The 25,241-nt window shown below is 35.4% G+C and overlaps 1 protein-coding gene across 1 annotated transcript in view; it reads right to left on the bottom strand.

Annotated features, from left to right (window-relative positions):
- The window catches only part of LOC123553009 (small subunit processome component 20 homolog), a 78,984-nt gene that overhangs the window by 7,835 nt on the left and 45,908 nt on the right, over positions 1-25,241 (bottom strand). The window contains exons 32-52 of the mRNA XM_053541736.1: positions 22,446-22,499; positions 21,766-21,921; positions 20,388-20,543; positions 19,390-19,527; positions 18,664-18,935; positions 15,733-15,854; positions 15,016-15,218; positions 14,348-14,487; positions 13,856-14,111; positions 12,530-12,697; positions 11,124-11,290; positions 9,849-9,996; positions 8,908-9,024; positions 7,986-8,160; positions 7,287-7,414; positions 5,628-5,738; positions 3,793-3,942; positions 3,291-3,473; positions 2,003-2,134; positions 1,068-1,203; positions 161-318 (exon numbers count right to left, since the gene is read on the bottom strand). Coding sequence (XP_053397711.1) covers positions 161-318; positions 1,068-1,203; positions 2,003-2,134; positions 3,291-3,473; positions 3,793-3,942; positions 5,628-5,738; positions 7,287-7,414; positions 7,986-8,160; positions 8,908-9,024; positions 9,849-9,996; positions 11,124-11,290; positions 12,530-12,697; positions 13,856-14,111; positions 14,348-14,487; positions 15,016-15,218; positions 15,733-15,854; positions 18,664-18,935; positions 19,390-19,527; positions 20,388-20,543; positions 21,766-21,921; positions 22,446-22,499 — 3,270 coding nt within the window. The remainder of the gene's footprint in view (positions 1-160; positions 319-1,067; positions 1,204-2,002; positions 2,135-3,290; positions 3,474-3,792; positions 3,943-5,627; positions 5,739-7,286; positions 7,415-7,985; positions 8,161-8,907; positions 9,025-9,848; positions 9,997-11,123; positions 11,291-12,529; positions 12,698-13,855; positions 14,112-14,347; positions 14,488-15,015; positions 15,219-15,732; positions 15,855-18,663; positions 18,936-19,389; positions 19,528-20,387; positions 20,544-21,765; positions 21,922-22,445; positions 22,500-25,241) is intronic.

Genomic DNA, 25,241 nt, shown 5'->3' with positions numbered 1-25,241 from the left:
TCTTATCTGTGTGGTAATTATCAATAATAAATGCAGCACTTCAGACACTGATTATCTACAGAATAATTACGAATGCATGATTTTTAAAATAAATACAAAGAATAATAGTCCTTTATGACTCTTACGTTTGATGAGATTAAACAATTTTTGAAATTTATACCTTTTTGTATGTGTCTACACTTATATACTGGGTAGATGATTTGGTTGCCTTGGTTACCAGCTGATCTGGAGGCCAAGCAGCAAACAACAAGCCAAACAGCTGTGATGCAGCAAGTTGTACCCAGATGTGAGGATAGCTCAGGTAGGTCACGACATGCTCTGAAAGTTACAGGGAAATTGTCTTAAATACATAAACCACCATTGCCGTGGCAACCAAGAACTGCTGACAAATTTTGGCAATTCAATAATCTTGGAAAAGACTAATAAGAAGGTAATAAAACAAATGTATCAAGTTAATAATACTTATTAAATATTTAATCTCAATGTCTTTCAACATCAAGGTAAAACCTAACTCTACTGTAACATGTAACTCACTGATCTTCAGTCATTACTTCCATATCATGTGGTGTCTGACTGTGCTGGTTAACCATTTGTGTGTAATAACATATTACATCTATATAGATGGTAAATTTCAAGGTAGAGAACAGATACAGCGGACCATCTCAGAACTGAACAACTTTTGGACCAAAGGAAAACCTAAGTTTTGAGAAGTTTCCCATTTAAAGAGATTATTTTCAAAGTGCTGTGGAGTTTACGCTATTGAAGGGTTCTAGTTAAGACTGGGTCCATTGTACTGTACTCTTATGAACAGCTTGTATGTAAAAACTTTATTCCATGTACTGGTAACACTTTAAACTGGCACCATGTGATTTTCAAAATATGTCTATATTTTTGCAGGTTACTGAATTCAAGCACTGTTGATAAATTTACCCTTTTATCACCCATCTTAAGTTTCTAGACAACCATGCTGGTTTCCCATTTTGAGCTTGAAACCAGGTGGGTTTTGAAAACTCATCCCATAAAACGTTCATTTTGAGCTTGGAGCCAGCTCATGTCTGAGGACTTACCCCATATAACATTCATGTTGGTTTCCCATTTCGAGCTGGTAACCAGCTGACTACATTCCCTGAGAATCTTCAGTAGAGTGTTCAATGTGTGATATATCATCAGATCCTGGTCGTGTTCTAATGATGCTGAATCAACCTTAAATATCAGCAGAAATATACATAACTATGTCAAACTTTACATTTTCAATGTTACATTTTTTAAACGTTACACAACACTTACAAAGACAGTTAATGATTTTAAAACATACATTTGCTGACTTTTGATTTATTTGTTTGGAAGTCTGAGCAACATAATGCAGATTATCTGACCACTTTCTAGCTTTAATGGTGGAGAAAGACCCTAGGTGCCCCACTTGGCATTATTTAAGGCATGGGTGAGCACAGGGGTAGAATCACTGACCTTTCAGCAAGTAAGCTCGATGACTGTCTCATGATGACCCAACCAGGACTCAAATCCAGAGGTAAAGAGCAAGTGATTTAAAGTCAGTGACCTAACCACTAGGCCAGGGAGTTTAAAACATAAACATAAGTCTGTGTAGTATTTAGTAAGTATTATATGAAGTATACATAAATTAAAACACACCTGAGAACTTTCTGCTTAGTATACAGACTACACGTGTGTTTTGAGGAAATAAAACACAGCAGAACAATGTTTTAACATATTTAAACATGATGAAGAATATGTTACACACCTGCAGAATAATTTCAAGGGAACTTATAACCTAATTATGGATTCAAGGCATTCTGTTTTATCATTTCCATTCTAAAATGTCTTCTATATAAAATAACAGATCAAATATGACAGCACCCTTTCTTGGCCCTAAACAATACGCAAACATAACCTCAATATTTACATGTTTTAATGAAAATTAATGCGATTTTTCTTATGTTACATACAAGCCACAGTTTATTACTAAGAATGAATACAAGTTTACCTGTTTATATTTGCCTGGCTCTAACTGTTGTTCTATCACAGGAAGTGTATCTGACAACCTCGACTCAAACTGAGCACTCTCTACCTCTACAAATAAGCCACATAACTGGGCTGCCAGGCTTCTGTGTCTTAACTGAAAAACAACAAAACATGTTAATTTATAGTATAATTGATTATGTGTAAATTGAAAACTAATTTTTTTTTTGGTGAGTTCAAGCATCTAAGATTCTTTCATTATATGTCTTCTCTAAATACTATGAAATCATCAATACAGTCAAACTCGCTTAATACGAACTCATCCGGACCTAAGAAATATGTTCGTATCAAACGAAATTCGTATTAATGGATGTATGACCAGATAATTTGCCCGAGCAAGTTTGGCAGTATCACCGGTACCATCGGTGAATAGTTTCCGATTATGAAAGTAGTTAATAGTTTTTAAAAATGATTAAGTTAATTTATTCAGATCACATTGAAATCACTAACAAAAGTCATACTTTAAAAACGTAAAACTGTATTTATTTAAATTTTAATGTGCGGTCGAGGTCCAGAGCGCCGAATTACATCCACCGCCAACATTGAATAATTCTTAGGGGATAAAAGTTTGTATATTTTGTAAGACACAGCCTACCTTTATCGACAATAGAACGTCAATAATGTGTTTAAAATTATTTACACCTTTTTTAAATCTTGACCTGTCAATCGATTAGTTTTTTTATATTGAAATGATACACAAAGGACCCAGTGTTTGTTTGTGAATAAGTGTGAACTACCCATTGTCCAATTACCACGCGGTACAAGGTTTACCATATTATTATTTCAACACATTTATAACGGCCCCGACTTCTAAAATTAATTCGTATCAAAAGATGGAAAAGTATAATATTTAAGCTTATTGGGACTTCCAAAATGTGTTCCTATCTACCGATAATTCGTATGAAGCGAGTTCCCTATTACCGAAATAATTTTACAAAGAAAATAGAAGGACTCGGCCGGGGAATTCGGACTTTGTTCCTTTAATCCGAAAATTCGTATCAAGCGAGTTCGTATTAAGTGGACTCGACTGTATTTGTTGGAGAGTATGTTCTGTTGATCACACAGTTACATCAGTCTATGAAAATTTAACCCCAATGAAAAATTTAAATTCACATTTACTGAATGTTCAACATGTAAAAATCATAAATTCATCTCCCCACCCCCCCCCTAATATAGCTGCTTTTGCTGAAAGCACCACAAAATTCTATTCCATAAAGATGTAATGATTTCACTGTAGACAGATTCCAACTAACCTTCTCATCCATAAACCATTTCAAGGCAATTCCAAACAGACTGGTTCTAGAATTATGCTCAAGTTTTCCCAACAAAGTCTTTATGGCAAGCGCAATTAATTTTCGGCATTTTGCTGACTCATCATTGGCTAAACTGGCTGCCATAGGAACAAAGAATAAACCCGAATATTCAGCTAACAAATTCTGAAATAGAAAACATCTTATTTACACAACATAACTAAAATTCAAAGAAGTGATTGTCAATAGAGTTGTAACTTGATATCTTTTTTGTAAAATACTGATCACCCTGAACAATTCATCAAACGCCTAGATACATATTAAGGAAAGTGCATTCGCCAATCAAAGCAGGCATTTGGGTCTTCTCAAACATAGTAGCCTGGTAGGAGCAATCATATATCTCTATCTGTAGAAGTAGATTTTAACTCGAACTATAAAAGAATATGATTTTGAAAAAATTGGAAATAATGACAAACTTCAGTGTTTAGCAGATTATGGGATATACCTGTGGAAAGGATGTGAAGAAGGAAGCCAACATTTCAAGCGCTGATTCTCGCCCAGTCTCCAGCTCGAAGGTGAGGTTAGAGACGTAGAACTGTAGATGACCTCTTAACTTCTTACCATGTCGATAATCCAGTAAATACTGCATCATTGCCTTTTGAGAAATACATCAAATATTGGTTAAAACAATCCCATTTACTCTACTAATTTAAAAATACTTACATTCATACATTATCAATTAATTTTGGAAAGTAATATGTCTATCTGTTTAAGTAACATTTTTTCACAGATAAAAGAATTCTTTAGGCCTCACCAAATTAAAAAGTTGTTCATCGGATTTGCCGCTCGTATATTTTCGGAAACACAAAAAAAATTTTTTTTTTTGTTTTTGGCTTGCGCTCGCCCCATTGAAAAATATCAATCCAAAATTTTTTGGTGCGCTACTTTTTACGGATGTAAAAGTGTATAAATGCTTATACTTCCAGTCCCAGATTGTTCTCAAATGGATTTTAATCAAAATAAATACATACTACGCACACATCATCATAATAAATCATAATACTTATATTTAGTTGCATTAAAGTTATTTCCCCTTTATGCAGTTACACCATTTTCTTCAAATGTTTACCAAATTACATACTACAAAAATCGATCTATTTCATTGAAAACTGGATGAAGAAAAACACTTATTTGTTTGATAACATCAATCTACATTATTTTGGTAAGGGTAAATACTTATTGATGCATGTAACTTATCTGTTTTCTGTTTTTTCCTGTCAAAATGATCAGCATTTGCATACGAAAGTTGGTGGGGTAAGGAATTTACATTACGAGTTTTTTTCAGGACAGTTTTGATTTTCAAATTTTCCAATCATTTAGTCGACTAATGTTAATGCACGTTAATCTCCATTTCAGACTTTAATTGAGACTTTGTTTCAACAAATTTAATATGTTATGAAAGTTTAAAGTTAGAAAAAAGAGCTGTACATAACACATCATGCTTGACTTTTCTAAATCAGAGCATTACCAATAAATGGGGCATAACAGTCAGAAGCTATTAAAGTACAGAGCTATTGGTCATTATATAAAACTTAATTAAAAATATTCTATGTTAAGAAGGGGCATAACTCTGTCTAGATTCAGACTTAAAGAGTATTGTTTCTCCTGGTGTAGACTTTGACAGTAAATAACTGTTCTAAGTTTCAAATCAGAAGCTTTAATAGATCTAGCAACACTCACATAGATATTTGATTTATCAAAAACTTTGTAAAGTCAGCTAAGAATGCTACATTTTCATAGCAGTAAATATTCGATTCGATATTTGATTACAGTGTACTGTATGACAATGTTATTACCTTTTTTCACGAGTTCGCTTTGTTGTGCGCCTGCAGGTTAGATTTTCTCAATCCCTGGGGACTTACTTTTTAATTTAAAAGGGCTATACATTCTATTTTAAGGTTTTTATTAGTCAGTCGAGAGCCAAATGAAGACAAATATATTTCTTCGCTCTTCGCTCGCTCCTGATTTTCTCAAAAAGCAAAAAAAATATTTAAATTATTTTTTCGCTCGCCGCCTCAGATTTTTCAGAAAAAAATCCGATGAACAACTTATCAATTTGGTGTGGCCTTATTAAAGATTTTATTTCCTAACTTTTCAATTGGTTCTCCTTTAAATACATGATTGTGTCTGTTTATGTAAGTCACATTACCATACAAAAGAAAAGCAATTAAGACTTCTCAACTGCTTCTCATTTAGATACATCTGTAGTGAAATCTAGGTGGAAAGGTAACTTTTACAAAGGACATAAAAACTCAAAATGATGTAAAAGAAAGTAAATACCTGTCTACATTCTCTCTGAACATGGGCGGTCTCAGCTGAGATTGACATTTCCTCCACTTTCTTCATCAACTCGTGTATCTCTGGTATGTCAAGTTTACGTGACAATATTGCCTGAAATAATATTAGGTAAACCCTAAACAATCAAGATTTCAAAAATACAGTTTAACAACTTTTTGCTTTGTTTTTGTTGGGTTTAACGCCGACACAATTATAGGTCATATGGCGACATTCAAGCTTTGATAGAAGACCCCAGGTGCCCCTCCTTGCATTCTTTCATCACATGCGGGCATCTGGGTAGAGCCACCAACCATATGTAAGCCAGCTGGATGGCTCCCTCACATGAAGAATTCAACACCACGAGTGAGGCCCAAACCCACATCAAACAGGGGCAAGTGATTCGAAGTCAGTGACTTTAACCACTCAGCCATGGAGGCCCCTAGTTTAACAACAGTGACAATGATATTGCCATCATTGTATCTCTATAACATAATTTGCTGTTGTTACATAATAACAAATTATATACAGATAAACATATAGAAAATGAAAGTGGTGATGTTGGGCATAATGTTTTTAACACCCATTTCAAAGATCAGTAATTTAAACTAAAGCAAGGTCGCACCATAAATTCTCATGAAATACTTCCACCTGACCTTCAACCTTTCTTCACATTTGAACAATGGTAAATGTGTATCAACTAGGGTTGATTAATACTCCAAGACGCAGTTTTTATACACGGAAAATACAATGTTGTGATCATGACCTTTTTGACCTTCAAGTGTGACACTGAACAAAATGACCTGCACTGTGCACTCTGCGTGTCTTTTTGATGAGGTAAACAATTGATGGTAGTTTTATGAAAATCCTTCAAGTGGTTAAGAAGCTATGGAGCGGACACAAATTTGAGCAATTTGATCTTTGAGTGCTAAGTATGACCTTGACCTTGGAACTACTGACCTGGATTGTGCTCTGAATGTCATCTGATGCTAGTTTTATGAAATTTATTTCAGTGGTTTTGAAGAAATTAGTGGACACAAATTTGAGCTCCTCTCAGTGTGACCTTGAGCTATCAAATCTTTGATCTCCCAAGTGTTACTGTTACTCTGACCTTGAACCTAGTGACCGCAACTGTGCACCCTGCAATTCGTCTTTATGAGGTAAAGATTTGATGCTATTTTTATAACAAGAGCACCGCAATGTGGAGCAATATACGCCTGAAGGTATGACCTTTGTCAACTAACTGTGACCTTGACCTTGAAGCGAGCCATCTGAAACACACACTCTGCATGTCAACTCGATGTGGTGAACATTTGTACTAAGTTTCTTTAAAATCCTTCAAGTAGTTCAAGAGTTACAGAGCGGACACGAAATTGCTAACAGATGGATGGACAACGGCGTCATAACATAATACGTTCCTTTGGGCGTATAAAAATCTTCTAAGCCATTTAAAAGATAATAAGCAGACACAAAGTTAAGCTATTTGACTGGTTAATAACCGATGCAAGTTCTATGAAAATCTTCCCAGCATTTAAGAATATACTGGATGGACTCAAATATGGACAGACCAACGTACCAACACGTGTTACTCCAATACAGCCCCAATGTACTTTGTATTTTGGGGCATAATTAAATTATATAGATATGAATAAATAGAAAAGTTACCTTGAGCAATGAGAAAGCAGTACTTTGTCTATTAAAGTCATGAATATCTTCCTCACAGAATGTCAGCAGAACCTGCAGCTGACCTGGCTCTAGATTGTAAAATTTCACTTCTCTCACTAACACTGTAACTGCCTGTATGTAAATATAAGTCTTTGTTATGCTCTCTTATAATTATTGTTTGTTAAGCATACTTCTAATTCTAAACTGTGTTCAATAGTTAGTTATGATACTAAATTTCTTAGTATTTCTCTACAAGCAACAACTTTCACACAACAGACATAGGGAGGGAACCAGTTATTTAGCCAACTACATTTAGTTAAATCTTCAAGACTGTAAACTAACAATATTTGCATTCAAGGTAAGTAGCTCTTTCTCTTTTAATCTGTCTGGACAGACACTGAATTACACTTTAAAAATTATCAGCCAAAGCTGGACCAATAAAGATGCATTGCCAAGTGTATTGTCATATCCCAGCAACTAACTATACTATAAAAGGATCTAACCTGTTTATTTTCTTACAGATTGAACTTCAAGCACTCTTGCACCTACTTAAAACTTAGCTACAAGAATTTAATACTTGCTGAATATATTTTTTCTACTGATATTCTATATTGCTTAATTAGTACATGTACCGTAATTGCCATCTTGTGACTTACAATATTAAGAGATGATGTACAAACATCTGACAAGTTACATTACTTGCCTTAAATAGCATGGAGACCAGCTCCAAATTATCTCCCCTTGCTGCTCCAGCAGAGGCATAATTGCGGAGTAATATAAACATTCCACTGGAGATCCTAGAGATGTGCGTTTCTAAAGACGGAATTGGAAACTTCAAAATCTTACAAAGTACTCTAAGACTGTTTGCATTCACCTGTAACAGTAAAGGATAATTATGTACAATGAATTACAGATTCTGTCGTTAAATGTATCTTTCATCATTTTTCAACAGTACCTCCATTATGGAATAGTAGTGAGTAAACATAAACATTGTTCCTGGATAATAAACCAACATTGACTTATTCTCTGCAAAAGAATTGTTGCCTTACCTGAAGAGGAAACTTTGTAGTACTGTGCTGCATAACCTGAGCTTACAGGGGAAACATAGTTCCCTTTAACATCTTACATATTTAGACATACATGTACAAACTGGACCATGAAGAGCAATGTTCTGGCTACACTAAAACTAAATTCTTTTATCCAGCTGGTACAACAACAAAATTTCTAACTGAACAAGATATTAAGATAAACTGAGATCAAAATTAATTCAGACTTTTTTTTTACTTTTATGCAATGGCACCACTGAAAATGCCAGCTTTCCCTGCATAACATATATCCCAACTATTTATTTTGTATGTTATGATCATAAACTGGAAATAAAATGACTGAAGGGGTGATATGTGCTAAATACAGCTCTACCAGTGTACAAAGAATCTAGACAACAGTCATTCCTTGAAATTACATGTATATGGATAGGCAATGGTCAAACTATGGTTCTTCCATTATGTTTGAAGTGACCTCTGTGAGAAATCTTAACATCCCAAAAATGTTTGCTTAGACAACATGGGAATAAAATAAAAATAATGCCTAGTAATACAGACAAAAATAGACATAAACATACCAAGACATATTTGGAGTAGAGACAGTCCGCTAACATAGCTACAAGAGGATCTAACATCTGGAGGTGTGAACTGTCTGTCTTCACAATCTTCTGCTTTTTCAAACACATACTCAACAGCTGAAAATAAATACAGACATACTGCTGTATCATTGTTATCACGGGGGACTACTTTTTCATGGATTTCAGGGCCATGTCAATCTATGAAATTAAATCTAAACAAAGAAAAATGTAAAATCATTTGGATTTGTAGAGGACTAATTTAATAGATTTCGTGGTTGCATCAAATCCACAAAATCAAATCCCAACAGCAACAAAATTTCCATAGCGATAATGTACATTAAAACAACAGTCTTGTCAAAACATATTTCCTTTTAATAGGCTTCTTCAGTTGACGTACATATACAATTTATTCTCTAAAACTCTAAAAGTAGAAATCCACATCCCCATGAAATGACATTTTTTGGTCCATACCGCAAAATTACATGCCCACAAAATTTCATGATTCTACAGTAAGTTTGATTTATTTGCTCTTTCAGTTATCAATAAGTTTACGTCTCCATAAAACAGCATTTATAGTCAAAGCCATAAATCTTTGTCTCCACGAAATTAAAGGATGTCACAGTACCAAGAAATATTTACAGTAACAATATTGAGTTCTCTTAAAACTTTACATGAACCAGGTCACATGACTAAGTACTATTGACAGAAAGTCCAACTATCGAAATAGATTGTTAAATAGGTTTAGATTTATAAAACTGCAAATATGATTCAGGTCTCGATGTTATGGTAAGTCTCTGGATGAACTTTTTCCTAAGGTAAATTTAAAACAGTGCTTAGAAATCGTTAATCAAATGCTGAAGTTCCGATATTTGTTTCAAAACATGTTTTTCACAGCTTTGGATCATAGACTTTGTTTAGGATCTGATAAGCTATAAACTCACTTGTAGTCCAAATTCCACAAGTACATGTTTGTTGGTTTTCTTGCTAGCTTTAGGTTTCAGACCACCACGGGGAGCAGCTTTAGGTATTAGAAGACAACTGGGAGGCTGTTTTCCTGGCTGGTTCTTGGTATTCTCTACCTTAGGTGCACTGTAAGAATAATTTACAGGTAAATAATAAAAGTATTTACACTGTATGATATATGCCCTCTGAAAATTCTTGACGGAATAATAAATCAATAGGGCCAAAACTCCAGAAAAATTAATTGAACATGGCAGTCCCAGCAATATGTGCATATCGACTTCGTGTTGATGGAATGACAGTTTGTAACATTCAGATTTTTGCCTCAATTCTGTTTGTTAATGTAAGCTGGTCATTCTGAAACTTTTCATACATCATATTATCAAGTATCAAGGAAAAAAGCCTTTCTCAAACTACTTCCCACTGTCAAAGAACAATGTGGATGATAATCTAGCAATTTAATCTCAAGGTGCATTAACGTTATGGCTATGAACTTTGTCTTTTGCATACTGGACAGGAAGTTCAAGTATTATCATCATAGCTAGAAAACACCATCTTACTCACATGCAGTAAATGACATAATCATGAAAGTTGTAAAATTTGTGCTGGTTTTTCATGTAAAACCAGATAAAAATCAAATACTTGTGACAGTTCCTTTTTTGTTCCTTACAGTATATTTCTCAATTCATCAAACATTTATGTAAAAAAAGATACAACATTACACTGCAGAGGATTAATTAAAAGTAGTACTCATTGCTAATGTGCAATGAGGTCTTTCCCATTTACAGACATAAATTAACTGCACTTTATTCAAATATATGGCAAAAAAAATATGGTACTATAAAGAATGTCATTTGTTTTTATTTTTATTACTATTTGTTGAACATGGCAAAGATTTTATCACTAGTTCTAAATGCAGATGGGAATATTTGGCTCAAGCCAGAGCCTCATTATAACCTAAACAGTTACCCTCTAGACAGATTTTCTCACCTGAAACTATAACCGGTGAAAGATTCTTATATTCTTTAACCTTCACCCTGCTAAATTTCTAAAATAGACCGATCCATCATTCAATTTGGGCAGTACCACTTATTATTCAGAGGGATGTTCACTGAATAGCGAACAGGCTGATCTTGGTCTGCACTGGTCGCAAAGGCAGAATCACTTGCCGCCAGCAGGCCAAAGCTTAAAAGAAAGCACTACATGCAACTAATGTGATCGCTGTTACCTGTAAGTTTATAACATAAATATCTTACACTTTCTCTTCGGACAGCATAGGTAAAGTCTGGGTGGTTAAACCATGAACAAACACTAGCAGTGTTTCTGTGGTGACATTCTTGTTGTCAAGGAGACCAGCAGTAACACGCTTCAAAACTTCATGAACCTTCCTAGCTGACTTGTGACTACTGGTTGAATCTAGAATCTGTGAACAGATTTTGTTTACTCTTATTAAACTCAGAAACAGAATACCAACAAGATATTCTTACAAAAGTCAAAATGATTACAATACACCAATACTAAACACTACAATATTAAAGCAGTGGATTGTAACAATAACTAGCAATTTCTGTACGATAATATATTATAATCACATACTATTTTGGCATTTTTCCGCCATTACTGAAAACTGATTTTTAATAGCAAGCAGGGAATGCTTGAATCGCACACAGAAAATAAATAAACTGAAAATGCAGATTTTCTTTACATATCCACTACCTTAATAAGCAACTTCTCATTCAAAACATTTTTCCAGTTTGATAAAATTGTGAACAAGTTAAAATGTCCATAAGAAATCTAATGATTTTACCATACCAGTGCAACTATGAATTGTACTGGTGAAATCTAAATGATAACTGACTTTTAATAGATCTATTCACAAAACGACCATTCAATTTAGAATACCACTGCATTTGTGAACTTCATACCTGAATGAAATCCTAAAACAAAGCAGTGTGTAGAAATGTTGAAGCATTAACATTTACATGTACATTATTTTACTGCACATGTAATTTGTAAGATTATTCACGTCATTTGGTTGAGTGACAATTTTTCAAATGTGTATAAATACAAATGAAATGGCTTCCAGTGTTCTTATTAAATTACTGCTCCTCATCTTCATACCAGTATTAAATTCTCCCCAAGAAACTGCAACTTTCTCACATGAATCAGAGGTGGAGTATGAACACATTTAGACATACAGTCTTCTGCCATATCATTTAGCAGAACATACACCTCATCCCAGGACCAAACATGTGACCTCTTTACTGAAAGTCCTGTTATCTACCTTACAAGCAAAGACAGCAGGCTTGTATTACTTGTTTCAGGACAAAATTGAACATTTATTTATCTAAAAAGTTGTGTAAATACAGAGTTGCATACAAATATATTATATGATAAAATCCAGTGTAGAACAATATCCTCCTTGCACTATTTGATCAAGGCAGACAAAATGTAAAACTCTAAATTAAAGAAAAAAACATTAAAAGAAATAAACAAATTACAATTTTTAACATATTAAAGTTTTTAAACAGAATAAAGTGAAAATTTGGATAAAATTGAAAAAGAAAGTATTTTGTTTTTTTTGGTCAAACTCAGCAGGGGCGTGTGTGTGGTGGGGGCTAGGGATATTGTCCTTATCCCAATATAAACAAATGAAGGTTACCTTCTTGATTGGTTCTAGAAATTTCATCAAAGATCCAGGACTGATGTACCGAGCGATAAACTCGTATGACTCGTAACTTTTACTGCTTCTTGCCTCAAACACCTTGGCCTTGATCCCTGCTACGACCTTCTCATCTGATACCTCACCAAATATCTCCTCATTCAATACCTATAACAACAAGTTCATTCATTTAAACTACATTAAATCCTGTGCTGAATGTCATCTTTGAATAGAGACCATCTAACTTCTAAAAACCTAAGTGCCCATTCTGATTTAGACATTTCCAGTTCTGTTTAACCTATACATAAAGACAGTCTGCAAATATTTATTCATTTTGTTGGGTTTAACGTCGCACCGACACAATTATAGGTCATATGGCGACTTTCCAGCTTTGATGGTGGAAGAAAACCCCAGGTGCCCCTCCGTGCATTATTTCATCACAAGCGGGCAGCTTGGTAGAACCATCAACCTTCCATAAGCCAGCTGGATGGCTTCCTCACATGACAAGTAAGGCTTGAACCCACATCAATGAGGGGCAAGTGATTGTCAGTCTGCAAATAAAGAGTGTCCAAAGAGACAGACCGTCTGCAAATATAGACCACTTATTGGCTTCACAAGGCCATCCTTTATACTAAGATAATTTATCTTTTTGATGAAAATGCATTATGCTTTATCTTAAGTTCCAGCTTGCTGCTTTCTGATAACATTTTTTTCTGAAATAAACGTGCATTCCTTAATTCAAAGATGTTATCTATGATGTCACATAGTAAAGCAAAGACAAAATGTGCATCATAATTTATACCAGAATCTGTCTGAATGCATATTACATGTATCTACAGATGATTCAATTTTAAATACAGATAATGTCTTTATATGATGCTTTGAATTTCAGCACTCTTAGTCGACCAGTTTGAGCATGAATGTTTTCTACACCAATTAATATCTTTTCTTGTTAAGTCTGAACACATCAAAAAGCATTTTTTCAGTATTAGAAGGAACAACAGGTCCTAGGTGCCATTCCTAATATGGCAGACACATGGTAGAACAACATTCTGCAATCAGCTATTAAAAGTTTCATATTAAAAAATTTCATGAACACTATGGTCGTCTCCCTGCTAGGCAGCAATGCTGGGTCCAAACCAAATATATCTAACACAGGTGTTGCCCAAATAAGACCTTTACCATGGTGGTGAACAACAACGTATTCAAGGTCAACATAACCTCCCTGCTACAAAAGACCCAAAATGAGAACAAACTGATTTTAAAATTGTTAGTATTAAGAAGGCAATATTACATTGTAACTTATTCCAGATGAAATTTGTTTACCTCCTGTAGATTCTTTAGACAAATGTCAATATCGCCAGGTCTAACCACTGACTCCATATGCTTCAACAACTGATGAACTGTGTAACACAAAACGTGACGCTGGTATCCACGTCTCAGGGTTCCACGCAGTTCCGACAAGATAAACGGGAAGAACCGTGGACCGAGCGTGGTCTGTATCTTGACTAGTGTGTCTCGAGACGTGTTCCTTATCTCTATAGACCTTGACTTGAGGAAGTTACAAACTTTCAGCAAGATCCTGTAATATGTACAAAACTGATGCTATTTCCAATTTATATCAAACTAGAATTTTTTGTAACTTTTATTCATCTCACACGAGTCTTTTTGTAACTTTTATTCATCTCACACAAGTCTAGATATAAAGGAATCTGTTAAATATGTATGTCTATTTGAAAAGTTCTGTTCACTTGTTCTTTGGGGACGTACTCAATTTTGCATTTAACAAGGCAGAATAAGTAACCTATTTATATTTACCCTGGAAGGTACCTTCCCAGTGCCCCTCTAGGCAGATTCTGTAACAATTTCACCATGGCAAGAGCTATAGGCACTCTCAGAATCTCCTCATCCTCAGCATACTTTGATTTCACAATTTTATGCTCTCCATCACTCCGTGCCTGGAATAATGATTTTAAAAAGTTCTATCCTCAAATATTTTCAAAAAATCGTATTTTGTGAAAAAAAGCATTGGTATAAATCTACTAACAAAATGAGTGAAAACAATGTTCTGAAATAAGTAAAGTGTCCCAGATACTTTTAAAATAATGTAACTAACTCAATATTCTTATCATAGTTTCTCTTGTTATTTCTCAATATCAGTTCTACACTTTGCATCAGTTTGAGGAATGTTAATTCATTATATTCATCCTACATTCCTGTCTCGGTGAAATTGATAGTTCTAAAGATACAGTACATATAGTAACTTCAAACATATACAGCAAATCATACATGCCTATCTTACCTCCTGTTTCTGTAAGATTGTCTTACATGGTTTCAGAATCACTGAATACATTTATAAACACTCTAATCAAGGGCTGGCTGAACAAAGATATTCACTTTTTTCACCCAAACTGTGACTTGATACCTTAAATTACTGGACATAACATTAAACGCTGAATACCTTTCTACAGTTATCTTTTACATACCTTCTGTACTAGAATTCTGTGTAACTGATGTATAACACTTTTCAAAATAGTTCCATGTATCTTGGTAGCTAATGGTTCAGAACAGAGTTGTTTCCCTTTATCTAGTTCTACCTCAGTAGTCTCCCCTTCCTCATTTATCTCTGTTACAGGTTCTTCAGCATCTTCTGTTGCAGTTTCTTCATCTTTCTGTAAATCCACCTGATCTAAAACACAATAAAATTATGAATAAATATACTAGTTATTTCAACACAAAAAGACTATTAAACATTAACTAACTTACAAATCATAATAATAAAATGTTCCAAATGGAGGTTTTAAATGCATTAGATCATGCCTTTAACAACATGGACTTGCATCAAATAGTGTCCATTTGGAGCTGGTTTTGAACAAGTTATCCAGAAAATGTATAATAATCCTTACTTTTCTTTGAATGTTCTCCAATTGTTAAAGTGTCAGTTTTAAGCAAATGATGTGTCCAGCAAATGTTGTTGGAAACAAGTTAAGACATACTCCTTTGAAAGTAAATTCAACTGAGAAACCACTTAAAATCTTTGCCTATTTTTTTTTAGAGGTCATCTACTCCTACATACAGTCACACTCAAAACTAATGTAACATTGAATACAACAGGACAGAAAAAGTAGTCCTAAAGACAGCATGCTGTGGGCTGGGGTTAGATCCCCAATAGAGGTAACAATGAAAATGATGGCATATATTACCAGGTTGTATGCTGGGTTTCTCCTCGGGCTCCCTCTCTACTTTAGGTACTGGTGTATTCTTAACATTCAATGTTGACTTACTCAAGTCAAAGTGGAAATTATCAAGTACTGACACAATCACTCTGAAATTGTCATAATGAATACATGTATTAACAAATTTTCTCTACATGCATCTCTAAGAGATACAGTAAACTCCATTTAACCAATATCTTTGTATACTATTTACTTTTAACCAAAAAGTTATGGTATAATCAAGAAATCTTGATTAGAGGGTCAAGTGCAAGTTATATCAGAACTATGTCCATAGGATACAGATGTCCCCACTTTGTGATGTAATGACATACATGTGTGTCCTGTGAATAATGACACACTGAATGTGTGTGTGTGTTCGTGTTTAACGTCTTTTTCAACAATTTTTCAGTCATATAAATGATGGTGTCTACTTGTAGCAGTGAGCACAATGCCCAATTTTATAGTGCTGCCTCACTGGAATATCATGCCGTAGACACGTGGCATGATACTCCACCCAGTCACATTATACTGACATCAGGCTGACCAGTCCTAGCACTATCTCCTTATTGCTGAGCGCCAAGTGAGGAAGCTGCTAGTACCATTTTTTTATGTCTTTGGTATGATGCGGCCAGGGATCAAACCCACGACCTCCCGCACGCGAAACGGATGCTCTACCACTAGGCTACCAAGGCAGTAAATGACACATTGACTAATGAATATATTATAACGACAGTATATGTATAGTGCAATCTTGCACAGGGACCTTGACTTTTAAGCTGCTGACATGGTTCTTGCATGCATTACATTGTTTAGTCATGGTGATCATTTGTGCCAGGTTGTATTGAAATTCCATCATGCCAAAAAAGTTCTATGCTGGATTCTGTTTTCTTAACATACACAAATGCATATCCACATACAGGCAGACAGGGGTGACACTACATACACTTGCCATCATCATAGTGTGGGCATAAAAAACACAAGCATATAAAACAAGAGCTGTCTCCATAGGATGACACATGCCCCCGATGGCACTTTAAATGAATAGTTATGGCCGATGTTAGAGTTTAGGACCTTTGACCTACGGACCTGGATCTTGCGCGCGACACTGTGTCACACATTCATGCGTAGTTATTTTAAAATCCATGCATGAATGACAAAGATATGGACCGGACACGCCCATCAATGCACTATCATGAAAAATGACCTTTAACGTCTAAGTGTGACCTTGACCTTTGAGCTACGGACTGGGTCTTGCGCGCAACATGTTGTCTTACTGTGGTTCACATTCATGCCAAGTCATTTGAAAATCCATCCATCGATGACAAAGATATGGACCGGACACGCCCATCAATGCACTATCCTTTAATGTCTAAGTGTAACCTTGACCTACGGACCTGGGTCTTGCGCGCAACATGTCGTCTTACTGTGGTACACATTCATGCCAAGTTATTTGAAAACCCATCCATCGATGACAAAGATATGGACCGGACACGAAAAATGCGGACAGACAGACAGACTGACAGACGGTTCAAAAACTATATGCCTCCCTTCGGGGGCATATAAATAAAGAAAATACATGTGAAAATGGCTTAAAGGAAAAAAAATGGAGAAACTGAGATTTCATACCAGCATATGCATGCATATTATATGTTTTCAATATAAATACAACAAGAGCTGTCACTAATAGTGACAAATGCCCCTGCAGCGCCTTGACCTTTGACCTGGTGACCCCAAAGTCAATAGGGGTTGTGTACTCAAAAAGTACTATCAGCATGTGAAGTTTGAAGGTCCTTGGTGCAGTGGTTCGCGAGTAAAGTGCCTTCATGCAAAAAGTTAACATTGGCCCCTGTGACCTTGACCTTTGACCTGGTGACCCCAAAGTCAGTAGGGGTAGTGTACTCAATAATTACTACCAGCACGTGAAGTTTGAAGGTCCTGGGTGCAGTGGTTCGCGAGAAAAGTGCCTTCATGCAAAAAGTTAACATTGGCCCCTGTGACCCTGACCTTTGACCTGGTGACCCCAGTAAGTAGGGGTCGTGTACCCAATAAGTGTTGTACTCAATAAGTACTATCAGCATGTGAAGTTTGAAGGTCCTGGGTGCAGTGGTTCGCGAGCAAAGAGCCTTCATGCAAAAAGTTAACATTGGCCAGTGTGACCTTGACCTTTGACCTGGTGACCCCAAAGTCAGTAGGGGTTGTGTACTCAATAAGTACTATCAGCACGTGAAGTCTGAAGGTCCTTGGTGCAGTGGTTCATGAGTAAAGAGCCTTCATGCAAAAAGTTAACATTGGCCCCTGTGACCTTGACCTTTGACCTGGTGACCCCAAAGTCAATAGGGGTTGTGTACTCAGTAAGTACTAACAGCATGTGAAGTTTGAAGATCCTGGGTGCAGTGGTTCACAAGTAAAGTGCCTCCATGCAAAGTTAGCATTGGCCCCTGTGACCTTGACCTTTGACCTGGTGACCCCAAAGTCAGTAGGGGTCGTGTACTCAATAAGTACTATCAGCATGTGAAGTTTGAAGGTCCTGGGTGCAGTGGTTCGCGAGTAAAGTGCCTTCATGCAAAAAGTTAACATTGGTGTGACGAACGGACATTGGTGTGACGAACGGACGGACAGTTGAAAACTAATATGCCTCCCTTCGGGGGCATAGAAAGGTCCAGTAGTGTCTAAATCCTCAAATATTGCAATTTTAACTAGACCCAGATGCAGTCTTTCATTTAATACCTTAAACAGTTAATTTTGCATTTTGAAATTGTGTACATTTTGCTATAGTCACTAAATTAACCTACAACACAACTTCTACCCGGCATTCATATGTTCTTGAATTTTCTAAAGATTAAACCTATGAAATCTCAATCTCTCTTTTTATTTCTTACATAAAACATAATTACAACATGTTCTATACATTCACTTTACCTCACAAGTAGCTTCTGTTTTTCCAACTTCCTTGACAGTAAAGTTAAATAATGTCTTAGCTGGTTGAGATAAGATTTCCATGGCAACAGTTTACATATTGTTCCTATAGCATCTACAGCTGCATCAAGTACAGTGGTATGTTTCTTGTACAGGTCATCTATCAGGAATGATGACACCATTGGTAGGAATATATTGGTCAGGGTGTCAAAATTCACTTTGTTGGAATATAGGTACTTGATCAGTCGACGCAGAGCTCTTGATCTTTTGTATACCTGTGGAAAATTACCAATGAATATAAAAAGTTCTATGACTGAAGAACTTGCAATTGCTTTGATTTCTAGACTGTTTAATTCTAATATATCTTGGACATACCCTGTGGAAGTTTGGAAAAAAAACCAGACCTTATTATGAAAGAACGTTCGTAGGATCATCAAAATGTATTTTTTCTCAGATTATTTACTTGCTGACGGGCATCTAAAATGCAAAACTGCAATAATGTCCAGTAACAATATACATGCTTTTTCACACTTTGCTCATGTTGAAATCTGAACCTGAAACATTTAGGCCACGAGTATAGCACACTTCTCCTTTACCAATATAGCTTTTCGGTTTAATTTAAATCAGATGAATATAATAATTATCTTCTAAAATAGTCCCCGAAAAAAATCTCATTTATTTACTTTTACAATAATCATAAGCATAAATAAACAAGAAAGGTGAACAGACCTGAATATGTTTGATATTCTCATAGAAATCTGCATCAATATCTTTATCACGCAGAGGCTTGAGATCTGTAAATGTAGGCTGGTCTCCAAATGTATCCACCAATGTAGCTAATATAGTGACAAACTCATGGAACACAGTCTGGAAAAACAAGTAATCATAATGCATAAAAGGTAGAATTCCTAAACTCCTGGAACATCAAGGTAGCCAGTATAGCCACAAACATACTGAACACTATGGAAATAGCTTTCTTGCACACTGGACTGGCACTTCTGTTGATTTTACCCATGTGGATGTAATCTGTGTTATTTTATTTATTCTGCTGGCTGTAGGAATGCTTTTTAAAAGTTTACCTAACCTTTACCCTGCTAAATTTCTAAAATAGACTGGTCAATCATTCAATTTGGGCAGTACCACTTCTTATTCAAATGGGTGTTAACTGAAAACTTACTGACTGAATAGCAAACAGTGCAGACCATGATCAGCAGGCTGATCTTGGTCTGCACTGGTTATAAAGGCAGAATCACTAGCCGCCAGCAGGCTAAAGGTTAATGTGTGCCAATCCAACCATACTGAGTTTTTATCTGCTCAAATTACTCAAATTTAAAACTGGCAGCCATCAGCATCACAGTGAGAACCTCTTGCCAAGTGTTACAAGACTAAATCAGACTTCACTCTCTGTTGTTATTAAGTCTTTGATACTATTCTTTGTATTAATAACCCTTACCGTGCTAAATTTCTATAACGAACTTGTTCACCTTTCAATTTGGCCAGTAATATTAACTGTTAAAATGGGTGCTTAGCAAAAAGATACTGACTGAATGGCGAACAGTGCAGTTTGGTCGCAAAGGCAGAATCAGTCGTGTCCAACATGATAAGGGTTAATTCTTTGTTCTGCATTAACAGTACCAAACCTGAAACTTACGTGTTACACTTATTCATGAACTTTTTATTTATCTTGCACATGATAAAGAGCAACCAATCTAGCTGAATAAAATTACCTGTTTTTTGCTCCGAAGTCCAGTTTTAATTTGTTGTAATAGAGTCAAAATTATCACTTTTTTGTAAGTCCCCTCATCAAAAGGTAGGACACCAAACTGGTTCACCATGGTAACCATACATAGTGTGGAGCTATCACGTAGAGACATATCTTCTACCTGTAAACATTACAACTGACACAATGTCTGCATTAAAATCATTTTAGAAGAGACCAGCTCATGAACAGATACCTCTTCTACCTGTACAAATTTTATGGCAAAACTCATCAACAATGTATACAAATATGTATCCAATTAAACCATCACAAAAAGAGACCCAAGATAGAAACAGGGGCCCCAGATGGGAACAAACAGCTAACTTCAGCATGTACAACGGAGCGACCAACTGTAACTTTGAATATAATTCCAAGCTTGATACAGACTTTTTAAAACTCTATTTTAAAATCCACTAAGTAAACCAAGTCAAAAAACGAAGCTAAACTTGTGGCTTTATTATGTCTGATAGTTATTAACTAGTAGACTTCCAAGTTAGAGGACATGAGAAGGGTTGCATCTTTTTGTGTTGAACAGACTCAAGCCGAGTCTGCTACTATTTTGCTTGCATGTCTTCTTATACATTTTAGTAAATACTTTGCTGTTCTTTTTTTTTTGTTTAACCCTAAGCCTGCTAAATTTCTAAAATGGACTGTTCCATCATTCAGTTTGGGCAATACCATTTATTATTCGAAGGGGTGTTTACTGAAAATTTACAAACTGAATAGCGAACAGTGCAGACCATGATCAGCCTGCAGGTGCAAAGGCAAAACCAATCGCCGCCAGCAGGCTAAGGGTTAAGGAAAGTGAAGGTGATTCATACACCCAAACACTGCTTTCATACGGGAGACAATCAAAATCCCCTTGATCAAAATCCCCTTCACTGAAAAATGATAGGGTGTTACAAAATCCCCTTCATACTTTTGCAGGAGGTATCATAATCCCCTCTGTGATTTTTACTTATTTCATCAAGTTCAAATACAACTATATACAATTTAAAAGTCTATTGCATAAAGCATGTAAATACAGTGCCTTTAGCAAACATAATATAATTTGGAGCACTGATATCTATATATCTATAATGTTAATCACAGAGGGGATTATGATACCCCCTGCAAATGTGTGAAGGGGATTTTGTAACACACAGTCATTTTTCAGTGGAGGGGATTTTGATCAAGGGGATTTTGATATACACTCCTTTCATACAGGAAAGGAAAATGTTGTGATCATAACCTTTGACCTCAAAGTGTGACATTAACCTTGGACCTAGCGGCCTTGGTCTGCCTACTTTGCTGACCCCCATTGCTTAAATAACATAAATGATTTCATAGTAACTACATTTACTTACTGTAGATATAAAGAAACAGCAGTTATATATTAAAGTGAGACAGATCCTTGTATCCATGGCAACCATACTCTTCAACAGACTGGTCGCTGACCTGTAACCTTCCAGCCGCAACATGTAATCTGGCTCGTCCATACGTGTACGATCCCAGGAGTTCAACTGAAATAGTTGTACAGAAAATAACACAAAGAATACATCATATCTTCATGTCTATTTACAAATCTGTTGAAATATTGTGTTAGAATTAATTAATTTTAAAGAAAACATTAAACTTCAAGTAACAATACTGACTATTCGTAGACTTTTGACACAGGGAACACTTTTTGCAAAGATAAATGTAGTGTATGATCTTGTATGAAATGTTCAATGATTGTAGAACAGCTTCTTCTTGTACTCTACTAATGAAATTAATTATGAAAAAAGACAACTTCTTCTGCATAAAGAAGATCATTATGAAAGAGTTCACCTTAATTTAAATAGAATATAACATGGATGGCTCTAGGTTACAAGGGGATGACCAAAATGCTTAAATGAAATTGTAGGCAAACAGCTCTGGACCACACAAATTACTTGTGCAAACACGGGTTCTCCAGCCTTCAATGCTTGTCAATGAGCAATCTGTATTTCCCTGTACTCATCTTGTAGCTTCCATGCATAATTATAATGTCTGAGTATAGACTCACCCGTTGTACAATAACACCAAGTGGTTTGAGATCCTCATCTTCTTCACAAATAACCTGCAAAACAAATACTGCATTAGACACTCCACCATACCAGTATCATACAATAAAACACATCAGTCCTTTGTACAAAAGTCATCTTCACACTTATAGTACCAACTGTATTTTTAATTATAATATGCTTGTTTCTGTTAAAACACCCTTACGATTAAATGACATAACATTAACGTGCAATGACATCAATATTTTTGTTGCGACCAAGAAAGAGCGCTACTATATTTTTCTACTGTTTTAGATAAAGGATATATTAGAATCAAAATAATGTATAGAAAAATTGTGTTTTACTTAAATTAATACACTCTAAATCAGTAATACATCGGCAGAGTAATTCACTCGGACTACGCCCTCGTGAAATTATTCAGCAGACATATAACCTCTTTTCGTGTATTAATAATGTTAAAACACTATTTTTCTATACATTATTTTTTTAACAACAACTACCAGAGGAGAAAGCACCCTAAACAATTTTGATGCCTAGTAGTGAATGACAGGCATATAGGCTGATAAAAAATTGATCCATATAAAGTGTATGCTTAAATAAAATCTGGATGCATAATCTGTTTTAGTTTGAAGCAAATAAATTTCTTACACTACTAGCTAGAAGAAATTCAACAATCATTTCATTTGTAATGACTTTTATTTCAACAGTGCGTTCAATTTTTGTTTACATTGTAAGTATGCTGATAAAAACAGAATACATTAATCTAGAATTCCACTTTTGCTCACTCTTTTAAAGAGACTAACAAAAGGTTAGAGATCATGTTTACTCTGTGTGCGTGCAGGGGAGGGTGTGTTTGGGAGGGGTGATCTCCAAAGAAAATGGTTGCTCTTGACCTCACACTCTACAAGAAGAAAGAAGCTGGACTTGCAAGCTAAAATGAGGCTCATGTCGATTACTAAGCCGACATAGGTCATATAAGGTTAAAGGTAAGAGAATGGTTCTCCAGGGACATACCATATAATTAGGACTCTTATAAAGCATGGTTGAATTTTTAATCATTCAACCTCTACAATATATTTATATCTATGTTTAGGCATTAAGGCCTTTACCAAATTTGTAAATTTCCAGTAAAATTACTGCACTATAACTTATCTGAACTAAATAAAACCAAAAATGTTGCTCTGTCAGCAAAACTAGATCTTCAATAGGTAACAAACAACTTCCCTATGTGAATCAGAGGTGGAGGTCACATGACTTCAGACTAGGGACGGGAACGAATATTCGAATATTCGAAAATCGGTCGAATATTCGAATATGAAAATCAAATTCGAATATTCATAAATTATTGTATTTTTTTTCAAAAAAAAAGTATCATTGATATTGGGTAATATGAGCATACTAATTCTACAGAATAAAACCATGTCATGTTTGTTTATCGAGAATCAAAAGATGTCCAATTAACAAGAAAATAGCAATGCATAATTGGCAGGGGCCATTGTTACAGATTAACAGTTTGCAACAGGCGTCAATGTGTCAGATGCATGTCAAAAGATGTCTAATCAACAAGAAAATTGCAATGCATAATTACCTGGAGTCATCACTACGGATTAACAGTTTGTATTAGGCGTAAATGGGATATCTTTTCATCTTTTGTTCATTTTTATTGGCGCCTGTTTTATGTAACAAGTTGTAGATCTTTTTTTTTCGAAAACAATACCAAACTTGTAGATATTGCCAATCTTTTCACAATATTTTGTACGACGTTTCAGACCATCCGCAGAATCAGTTTTCATCCGCAATCGGCCGTATTCGAATTAAATTTTGAAGTACTTTATAATAAAATCAAGTAATAACATATGATTGAGGCATAAGTTCATGTTGAAGGAGGTTTAAGTCTGCCTTACTTGCTTTTTACACGACAATTTTTACACGCCTATAATACAACAGCGCGTCTTATGTTTATAAATGGGACGACCTGCTATTTTTAGATAAAATTGCGACGGTCTAAATTATAATCGTTTTGATTTTTTGTATCATTTTGAAGCTCAAACACTGAATTAGTTAAATATGTTCATGACTATACTGACAGAATCGTGAAATAAAAGGCTAGGATCGGCGGGTTTTGCTAGGTAGGATCGGGTTACCCAAAACAAACATTTTTTGGCCTTATTACGTACGATGATCCACGCTTTTAAACAACAAGGCTTATTGCTTTATGCTATAATGCCAGTTTATTTCAGTAGAGCTGAGTGCTTCAAGGGAGGAAACCATTGCTACCATTAATTATTAGTTTAGGCATGGTTTTCTCCCTTTGTAATTTTATAAACAGGAAGTACCTCAAAAGTTATCTCCCTTTCAAAACTGTCTGCAAAACAAACAAGGTCGAATTTTTTTTAAAAAATTAAAAATCAACGTAATCCTGTGAAAAGAAGATGCCAGGTAGAGGGAAACCCAAGTCTAGAAAGAGACAGAACACTGTCAGTGTGATAGAAGCTGAAAGTTTGTCTTCAATGGAGCAGGAGCCTGAAAGATTGAACATTTTGAGCAGCTCAACTCAGAGGGATATCTGGATAGTGGGGGATTCCCTTGTTAGATGGGCACGGCGTCAGTTTTCCCAAAGGCAACGGCCGAGTTTCTGTAACAATATCTCATGGGATGGAACTAGTGGGTTGAAGCTAGACGGTCTACATGCCAAGTTGCAGTATGGGCTAATCCAAGGCAAGGACCCTAAAATTATTTTTGTACATGTTGGGGGAAACAATATAACCAATACCAATCAATGTAAAATTGTAAGAAAA

The sequence above is a fragment of the Mercenaria mercenaria genome, chromosome 4, assembly GCF_021730395.1.
Source record: "Mercenaria mercenaria strain notata chromosome 4, MADL_Memer_1, whole genome shotgun sequence".
Lineage (NCBI taxonomy): Eukaryota > Metazoa > Mollusca > Bivalvia > Venerida > Veneridae > Mercenaria > Mercenaria mercenaria.
This window is presented reverse-complemented; position numbering and strand designations above follow the sequence as displayed.